This window comes from Eubalaena glacialis, chromosome 1, assembly GCF_028564815.1.
Source record: "Eubalaena glacialis isolate mEubGla1 chromosome 1, mEubGla1.1.hap2.+ XY, whole genome shotgun sequence".
NCBI lineage: Eukaryota > Metazoa > Chordata > Mammalia > Artiodactyla > Balaenidae > Eubalaena > Eubalaena glacialis.
Genome location: NC_083716.1, coordinates 178,316,925 through 178,326,525, shown reverse-complemented (window position 1 = coordinate 178,326,525; position 9,601 = coordinate 178,316,925). Strand labels below are relative to the sequence as shown.

Sequence of the window (9,601 nt, the reverse complement as noted above, 5' to 3'; positions counted from 1 at the left end):
TCCAAAGAAAGCCCTTGGTCTTTTCACTTTCTAACAAGGACTCCTCTTTCCCTATCATCTGCCAAAATACCTTTTCTGGCTCTGAAGTCAATCCCAGGGCATGGTTCAGATGTGAGAGTTTCTGTAACTCTTCATAGAAATTATTCTCAACAATCTTGATGTAGATTAAGATTACACATTTAAATGCATATTAATGTTACTGTGTAGCAACTTTCTTACTACTATTGCTTGCAAAACTGTCACAGCCTTGAGAATTTAGCCAGCCCAAACTGCCCTTTCCAGGTAAAGAACCCTAAAGATTCACATTCCATTTTGTCATTAAATAGTTCCAAAATCTCTAATGAGAGTAACAGGTTCTAAGGCATAGTCCCACAGTGATTTTAATAGTTACCACCTTGTCCCGAGTTACAAAGTAAAAATGCTATTTCTTAGGAGTATAAAAGTAATTTTCATCTCAACTATGTTGCTGGTTGAGTTTTACTTAATACAGTAAGTCTCAAGCACAACCTTCCTGGTTTTTAAGAACTTACCCTTCAGTTTGACTTCAAACGAAAGGCAAGGTAACAGCAGTGTGTAAACTGTGAAATCCTATCAATTTATATACACTTCTACTACCATGAAAAAATTATTCAGTTCCATTGAAATTTGGCATTAATGATGCCAGCCAGTTTAACATAGTAATAAAATTGAGAACAATTTCTTTTCTTTGCTAGTTCTAAATCAGAAGACTAAGGTTTTGGTTTCAGGTTAAAAACTCACATATTAGAAAACATCCAGGAGTCAGCTGAGTTGAAAAAACACTTGTAAACTTCACATTTAAAACTTCACATTTTAGAGACAGGTGAGAAACCTAGATATGAGTATTCCTGGCTCCTCCCTGAGAAAATCTTAGTCTACCGCAGTGATTGAAAAAATAAAGTCCCAAGACACAAAATGGAACTAAACTTCCAGGCCTAGGCAGAAATCCCTAAGAGGCTATTGTGAAACAAGACTGGTAAGATTGCCACAGTAAAAGGATTAAGAAGAAAACAAGCAAGACAAGGTTGTGTATCATGACGGGGCTGAAATACAGGAGCGCCGCTTCTTTCCCAAGCAAAGACCAACCTGAACAAGGGCCCCTAGTTTCTCTGTAACTCTCCAAAATCTCATCTGTGAACAGATCCTCGAGTTAGTAGTACCCTTGCAGACAGCAGCATAGCCGGCTGCCAGGAGGAAGCGCAGCTCGCCTGTGACCTCTGAGAGTACCAACAAATGGAAAGCCACAGGCAATTCGCCAGATAAAAAGATCGTGCATTGTATGTGCAGCAGGTATCAACTTTTAAGAGAAGCCCGACAGTCTCTGGTCAAGTCCTAAGGCCGCGTGAGAAACTCAAGGTGGGATTGGAAAATCTTGCCCTAATCTCTTTACCACAAAACTGACCCTGCCCTCCTACTTTCTGCATCTTTGCACCCGACACACTTGCCCAGAACCTTCCAATCCAAAGAAGCCTCCGACAGAGGCAGCCTACAGGAGCCTTCAAATTCCCGGTGAAACCTGACAGCTTTGTAAAGCCTCCCGGAAGGAGAAAAGATCAAATGAGACCGGCTCAGCGGGGTCTTCCCGAGGTGACCCCGGAGTTAACGTATTTATTTTCAGGCTGCAACTGCTGATTGCTTTACAGAGACATTTCATGCTGTAGCTCTGCATGGAGCTGAGGACAAAAGTAACATTTTAATTAATGTTATAATTATTATAATTATTCTTTAAGAAAGCTATTAAATAACCTGTACATAAGCCCGGCCCAGTCCTAGCAAAAAACCCAGCACTATTTCAAATCTCTCAAGGTTCTTCCGCTTTGATTTCAGCAGCGTTTCCTATATACAAAGGTCAGCCCAGGGTAGTTCCCCCAAACTGTAGGTCTCCCAGATGGTGGGAATGGTTCAGAGCCTGAAACTGCTCTTTCGTGACGCAGAGCTCTCAACCCTACCTCCCCTGCTCTTCCTGGGCACACGGTCCCTGTCCGCAGGCCGGGCAGGGAGCTGGAGGCCTGGCGTCGCTTTTGGGAGGCGGGCAAGCAGGAAGGGGCAAATAAGTGCCTCTGTTGGGTCTCCTCTCGGCCGGCGGCCCATAGGCCCCCGGAACCTCTTCTCCGAAGAGGTGCTGGGTAGGGAGCCCGAGGCGGGAGAGGCATCGAGTCGCCCCCGAGTGGGCTTACAGGTCTCGCGGGTCCTCCCGCTTGACTCCGGCCTCAGCAACTTTGAGCTTCTTATTCTGGTGCGTCTTGACGTGCTTGGCGAGGTGGTCGCTGCGCATGAAGCGCTTGCCGCACTCGGGACAGGCGAAGCGCTTCTCGCCCGTGTGAGTCCGCAGGTGCCGCTGCAGCTCGTCCGAGCGCGTGAAGCTCTTGCCGCAGAAGAGCCAGTTGCACACGAAGGGCCGTTCGCCCGTGTGCCAGCGCAGGTGCGCCTTCAGGTGCGACGTCTTGCCGTACACCTTGCCGCATCCCGGCACGTGGCACACGTGCTGCTTCTTCTTGCCCGGCTCTGCCTCCGGGGCGCCGCCCGCCGCCTGGCAGTTGGGGCAGCGGCAGCGACGGCACCTCCTGGCCGTGGCCGCCAGGGGGGCCTTGGTTTGCAGCAGCGCAGCGATCTGGCTCTGGTATTGCGCGAAGTCCGACGGCCCCAACACCAGGCCCCGCTGCAGCGCGGCGGCGGCGGCGGCGGCGGCAGCGGCGGCCGCTGAGGCCGGGAAGCGGGGCGCGTGGGGCCCCCCCGCACAGGCGCCGGAGAGGCTGCCCCCCGGAACCCCCGAGGTTCCCGGACCGGTGCCGGCCTGCGGGATACTCCACCACGGGAGGTCGTCGGGGGCCGAGTTGGGGGACAGCTGGCGGCACGTGGGCGGCGGAGGCGGCGGCGGCAGCAAGTTGGAGTAGCCGGGCGGCAGCGCGGCCTGGGCCGCGTAGGGCACGTAGGCGGGCGCGCAGCTGGCGGGCAGCGCCGCCATGCTCGAGGGCAGCATCTTCACCGGTGAGAACTCGTAGGGGTACGAGGGGTCTGCAGGGGGTGTAAGCGGCAGCTCATGCGCCGCTCCGAAGGACGGCTGCAGGTGCGTTTTCTGCGGCGTCAGCCCCAGGCTGGGGTGCGGGGATGGTAGCGCGCCCGGCGAGTGCGCCGGCATGTCGGCGGTCCACGGGTGAAAGAGCCTGGAGGGCGAGCCCAGCGCGGGGTCGTAGGACACCTGCAGGAAGTCCGGGGGCGCCGTAGCGCCCGGCTGGCCGATCCGGCTACAGGTGGCGGCTAGCAGCGCCAGGGGCGAATGCTTGCCCAGGTCCGGGGAGGCGCTGGGGGTGCGGTCCTGCATAGGCGGCGGCAGGGGAGAGCGGAGAAGAGACAAAAGGTTAGCGCTCCAAGCGCCGTCTCCGGGCCGGCCCGCCACACCCACGCCGGCTATTATACCGCCGCCCCTCCCCCATCCCGGGTGTCCCTCCCCCGCCACCGCACACCACGCACGCACCCACCAGTCCCGGGAAACTTTTGGTGCTTGCGCTACCTGGACGCGGAGCGCGGGAGCGCTTCCTGTGAAACTACTTGGTGCAAAGAGACACCATCTAGCCTCAGAGAAAGGCAGGAACAAAGTGGGAGGAGAGATCCGACGGGCCACTCCAGGCTCCGCGGCCAGAAAGGGTCTGGAAACACCCACAGCCCGGCTGCCCATCCGCCTTCCCTCCCATCTTTTAAGCTCTCATTTCCACGCTACTCTCGCGCTCCTCCTCCGCCCGCCCCAGCAGGGCCCAGCGGGGTGAGCTGGGACCCGTTCTCAGCCAGACGCGCACCTCCGAACAACCCCCGGATACGCGCGTCCCTCCCTCAAAGGCCACAGTCTTGACACCAGGGTTCAGTGTGAAGTTGGTGTGGGCACCCCTAGGTCTCACTCCATTGGCATCCACCGAGCGGGATTCCCTTTGAAATTCAGGGTGCACAGAATATCAGGAAAGATCCAGACATGACCCCTCCCACCTTTCCCTCGCCCCCTCCGAGCCCAACCCTGACCTGGAGGAAGGCCTGCAGCGAGTCGTTCCGGAGGACGGCCACGGCGGCCATGGCTATGGCTTGCGGGCCGTTGGCTGAGGAGCAGGGCGCTGCTGAGGCATGGAGACCCGAAGGCGAGGACGAAGGGCCGCCTTAGCGTCCCTCCCGGGCGCCCTCTCTGCGCGCCGGGGCCCTCCCCGCTCGCGCCCCTCGCCGCAACCCGCTCGCTCGCCCCGCGAGCGGTCTGAGCGCTTCAGGCTCACCTCCAAGAATTTGATAAGGACTTTGCTGGGCCGCCAGCCAGTCAGAGGGAAGATTTATGGCTTTGAAGTTTGCCGCTACCCAATCATCAAAGAATAGCGGCTCTTTCAGAAGCGAAAGCAAATCCTTTGAATCCACAAAGCTCCTATGGTGTGTTTGTTGGTCTGGATAAAAGAACTGATTATTAGGGGGGATGGGAAGGGAGGAGATAAAGGCGGGACAATTAATGAAGTAATCACTATGTGGGAAATGTATATACACAAATAATTGGATTTTCCTGATCAAAGGGGGCCTTGCCGCCTGGAGACCCGCGCTTGGGTTGCTTGAGACACTCTATCCCCCTCTTCCCCCCCCCCCCGCTCCCTTGCAATTAAAGATTTGCGCCAAGGCAGCGCCCAAAGTGACAAAGTATCTTTGCTATCTCCAGAGAAATCTGCCTTCGGCTTCCAGGCGCGGGACTTGGAGACGAAGATGAGGGTAATTCTCTCCTCTCCACCCCCCCGTACTTACACACCCGGCACCCGGACAGCACAGGCACCGGCCCGAGCACGTCGTCAACCCGAGCACACCTTGGACCCGAGGGAATTCCCGGGGCTGAACGTGGGACGCCCCGCGCCCCGCCCGCCTCGTGCTCCCCCTTCCTCCCCCAGCCCAGCCGCCGCGGAGCGGTGAGCAGCCCTGGGACCCGGGGCGGGGCCGGGCGGCCGCCCAGGGCGGCGGTGGGTGGCGCGCACGCTCCAGGGCCGCCCTCCTCTCTTGCGACGTTCCTGCTGGCGACCTGGAAGTTCTCGGGCCACAACTTTTGCAAATAGTGAGCCTGAGAAAAACACCCGGGCCACGCTTACCCCCAAAGCTAAGCTTGGCGGGACACCCAGAGCAACCCGAGGGGGAAATGTTTGGTGTCTTGCTCTTCTCTCTCGGAGCAGGCAGCTGACCGCTATTAAGCTCCACTGAAACCCACAGAGATGCTAGAAATCCCCACCCCGGCGCCAAGCCCGGCCAGGCAAGTGCGCACTCCTGCAAGCCGCACACACCTACAGGGAACTAACCGAAAAAAGTAAGGCGCGGTGGAGGAAGCCCGTAGCTGTTCTTGTTGAGCAAACCACAGATAGTGCGAGGGTGGCTCTCTAACCGGAAGGAAAAGTCAATAAAAACTGTTGTTCCCAGCACCTTCGTAAAGAAAAGAAATTTCTTCAGGCGGGGGCCGTGCTTCGCTGGGGTCAGGAAAACGCTCTCCAGAGTGTGGTCTCCCCAAACCCTCGCTGCCAGCCATGCCTGGCCCAGGAGGGACGGCAGGCCACCTGCCTTCCTCCGGCCCACGGTGCAAGGCACGTCCTGCAGGAGCGGTACGGACACCCAGATCTCCTCACCCGCGAGAGCAGGAGGGGCGCCTCGGTGTCCTCACCGCGCTGAGAGCATTAGGGGCCGGGAATGGCCTCTGCGGCCTCCCGCCGGCGGCCACGCTCCGTGGAACGGCGCAGCAGAGTGGGCCTCCTGGGCTTGGCCAACCCCGCTCCACTTGCGGCCTCCGGGTACACCGCCTCCTCTCTGCGACGCGGCCGACCGGGCAGGGATCCTCTGAGCCAACTCGCGCCCAGGCTTCCTGCGTATGGTCCTCCCGAGTACCGCACAGCAGCCGGGACTGACGTGGATAGGTCGGATCAGGTGGTCCAACTCGCCGTGCGGCGCCAGCGGTTACCCCAACACCAACAGGCTTCTGAGTCGGAGTCTGGGCTGTGTATTGGTGCCCTCTGCACTCCCATTAGGGGTCAGGACACTATGCCACCAGGCCACTTCCCCACACCCAGGGCCCGCCAGCAAAATAGAAACATCTTGCTGAAGACGAATGGGCCGAATGCAGCCCAAATACTATGCTTGAGCACTTCGCAAGCCCCGACCTTGCACGCCCCTCTTCTCTGCAACAAGGTGTCACCCAGGAACGGTGAGCAGTGACTGCACAGCTCGGCCGACGCGGTCTGGCTCCTGAAGAGGAGGTCCGAGTGCTCTGGGAACTAGGAAAGAGAGGGGACTTGGTGTTTTGCTCCGGAGGCCCGGAAGACCTACACTTGTCCACACCGAGTCCAGAAAATCGATTACCCGCGAAGCCTGGGAGGGGAAGGAGCCCTTTCCCGCCTGCAAGTCAGAGGCCAGGGAGTCCCATGGTGCACACACATGCAGGCACCTGTCGGCACTGTCGAAGCGAGCCTGGTCCCTTGGTGAGTTTCCTCTCGGACTCCTTTGGGCTCTTCGACCTACACTATCGGTGATTGCGGGCCGGGCTGGGCCAAGCAGGCTAGAAGGCATTCTCGTTTGCCGAATCTGTTCACTATTTTAACAAAAAGGCAAGAGAAGCCAATTCACATCTCCATAGTTGTTGTAGAAGAGAACTTTTTCTCCAAGATGCCCCATTAGCCAATAAGCCACCATCAATGGCCAGCAGGGAGAGAGTAGTGGGTTGGTGTTAAGAGCTCCAACTCTGAGAATCTGAAGGCCGATTTCTAGATGCCACTTTCTAGTTGATGACCTGGGCCAGCAACTTACTCAACCGCTTTGTGCCTCAGTTTCCCAATTTGTAAAATGGGGGTTATAGCAATGCTCACCTTGTAGAGTCCTTGTAGGCTTAAAAGAGGTAAATACATTCAAAGTATTTAGGATTGTGCGGGTGCACAGTAGGCCCTCCCTTGACTGTTTGAAGTCCTGGCTCTGGGCCTCTCCTCCATTTGTGAACACCCGCCGGGATTCCAGCCCTCCCAGACGCAAGCTTAAGTCTGGAGAGAGACTTTCACAAAGTGCTGTTTAGCCTCTCTCCCTTTGCACTCGGGGCTCCTGAAAAACTTATTCTTAATGAAGTAATGTTCGGAGCGTCCATTAAGAATGCAATGCCGGGAGATCAAAGTACAATATTTATTTTAGAAATTTGTTGTAATCACCAAGAGATACAGGTATTAAGGCCAAATGTCAGTTCCGTTACACAAAGCCCTGCGCCTGGGAAGAGCGTGTGGCTGCTCTGCCATAATGTAAAGAGACATCAAAGACCAAGCGCGCTGCAAAAGTGCGCAGCCGGGAGGAGGGAGTGAGCCCAGGAGGGCCGGGCGAGCCCCAGACGGCGCGGGGGCTGCGGGGGCTTCGGGGGCGGGGTCAGTTCAAAGAGGTATCCGCTGGGGCGCGAGTTCGCAGGAGGGAAGATTTAATGGGCTTTCTTTTGTTCGTGGGTGTGTTTGTGCACCGAGGACCCAGGAACTCCTCTGTGGTCCTCCAGCTCGAGGGCGGAGGCAGGGGGCGGGGGTGGGAAGCGGCGAATGGGGAGCAAACTTTAACCACGGCGAGGGGGGGCGGGGAGGAGGAATACCAGCCTCCCGGCGGCTGCTGGCGCAGCGGAGCCGTTCTCCTAGTAGCTCTCCAAGCAGCAGGGTTCCGAGGCTGCGAAGCTGGCCTCGCGGTTTCTTCGCGGGCGGGCAAGTGCTGACCAGGTGCTACCTGCGAGGAGAGGCGGGTAGGTGAACCCGCACAGGCATTAGCGTGATGGACTGACCTGGTTTGCGCGCTCCGGAATCTACTCCAGGGGGAAAAAAAGTGTTTACTGAGAGCTCTGGGGTTGCAACTTCGCGCCGAGCCTGGTACCTTGCCTTAGGCATTTTCTTGCAGCAACCGGGGACTCCTGCCCCTGGGGTCAATCCAACCGGTCTCCCATTTTCAGTTGATTTTTTAAAAATCTGTACATGATTTAGGTCATTTCAACAAATTCTTAATTCACCGGCTCTTTACAGCAGGATGCTTGACCGCCCAGTCTCGCCCCTTGTCTGCCAAAGCCTTAACCTTCCAAGATCGCGCATCCGCCTAGTTAATACAGTACCAGTCGTTGTTTTATTAAAGGTGCTGGGAGGGGAGGGGGCAGAATTTCCTTCGTGCTAGTAGAGCAGAGTCGCAGGAGGAGGCCGGTGCGTTTCTTCGGTCATCTACAACCAAGTATTCTTCGAGCAGTCACTCGGCAGCCTTTTGAAGTTATGCTAGAGCAGAAAGCTGCTATTGTTTTCACCTCTCAACAGGGAAGAGATCAAACTTTGCCTCTTCAATTTGAAAGTTGTTTTTGGTTTTTTTTTTAAATAGTGGTGGGTAGGGAGGGGGTGTTGCAATCGGACACACTCTTAACTGTGAGGGTTTGGAGCCATCTCACAGTTTAAACTGCAAACCAAATCACAGATGCCCTAATGCTTGCGCCTGAAACAGCGCCGGGATCGTTATTACAGCCGAGAGCATTTAGTAGCAAGGAATTACAATGCTGGGAATCTTTGGAAAACACTGGCTTGGCTTTGGAAAGTTTCAGCTAGAAACCTTGAGTTAACTTTAAGCTTACTCTTCAAATTTGGATCAGTATGTAATGGAGGAAGAAGTGGAATTCTAAATCTAGGAGGGATACTTTATCTCATCCAATTAGACTCCGCCACTTGACGGCAGAAGGAAACAATGTTCACATACATGTGTCATGCCTGTTCAGTGCTGTGAACTTCAGTAGCTGTTCAACAGATGCTTATCGGTGTTGGGTGGTAGCGTAGAATTGTGTGTACCAGTGTTACCTGCATAGTGATTGGTGCTACAGAACACACAAATGCAGTCGGGACACAGAGGAGAGCACTGGCAAGGGCTGGGGTAGTTAAGGGAGGTTTATCAGGGAGCTGGGGTTTGAAGGAGCCTTTAAGGACCTATGGAATTTTAATTGGGTTCATAGAAGGGAGGGGAAAGTACAGCAAGGAAAGAGAACTCCCCTTCAGGGAGGAGCTGAATAACCATGGAAGATGAAATTTTGCATCTTTGATTTGCTAGTATAAATTGGGTGGGGCCGTATTAGAGAATCAGAGAGAAGAGTTTGGCCCTGATGCTATATGTATTCAATAGTAGGACTTTAGGCTCCTGAGCAGGTGAATTACATAAATTCAATTCATTTCTTAAATTTCCTTCTTTAGGAAGGTTGGCTTGCTGAGGGCTGGGAAGGATAGACATGGATGCAGATATCTCTGTGTGAGATGGTAAAGGCCTAATCTGGGAACTGGTGTGGTAGTGAAACAGTGACAGACATTTTAAAGGGAAAAAGAACAAAACTTGATTAACAGGTTGGAATAAGAGATAGAACAAAGGGAAAAATTAAAAAGATCCCTCTCTTGACAAATGGTGCTGGGACAACTGGATATCCACATGTAAAAGAATGATGTCAGACGTTTTCCTTACAACATACATAAAAATTAACTCTAAATGGATCATAGATCTAAATACAAGAGTTAAACTATAAAACTCATAGAAGAAAACATAGGAGAAAGGCCTTATGACCTTGGGTTAG

General features: G+C 54.7%; 1 protein-coding gene across 1 annotated transcript; it reads right to left on the bottom strand.

The window, feature by feature from the left end:
- Positions 1-1,630: 1,630 nt before the first annotated feature.
- SP5 (Sp5 transcription factor) lies at positions 1,631-4,195 on the bottom strand. Its single transcript, XM_061201711.1, has 2 exons — positions 4,030-4,195; positions 1,631-3,334 (listed from the first exon to the last, which is right to left on the bottom strand). The coding sequence occupies exons 1-2, from the start codon at positions 4,078-4,080 to the stop codon at positions 2,192-2,194; spliced, it is 1,194 nt and encodes a 397-aa protein (XP_061057694.1). The 5' UTR covers positions 4,081-4,195; the 3' UTR covers positions 1,631-2,191.
- Positions 4,196-9,601: the final 5,406 nt, after the last annotated feature.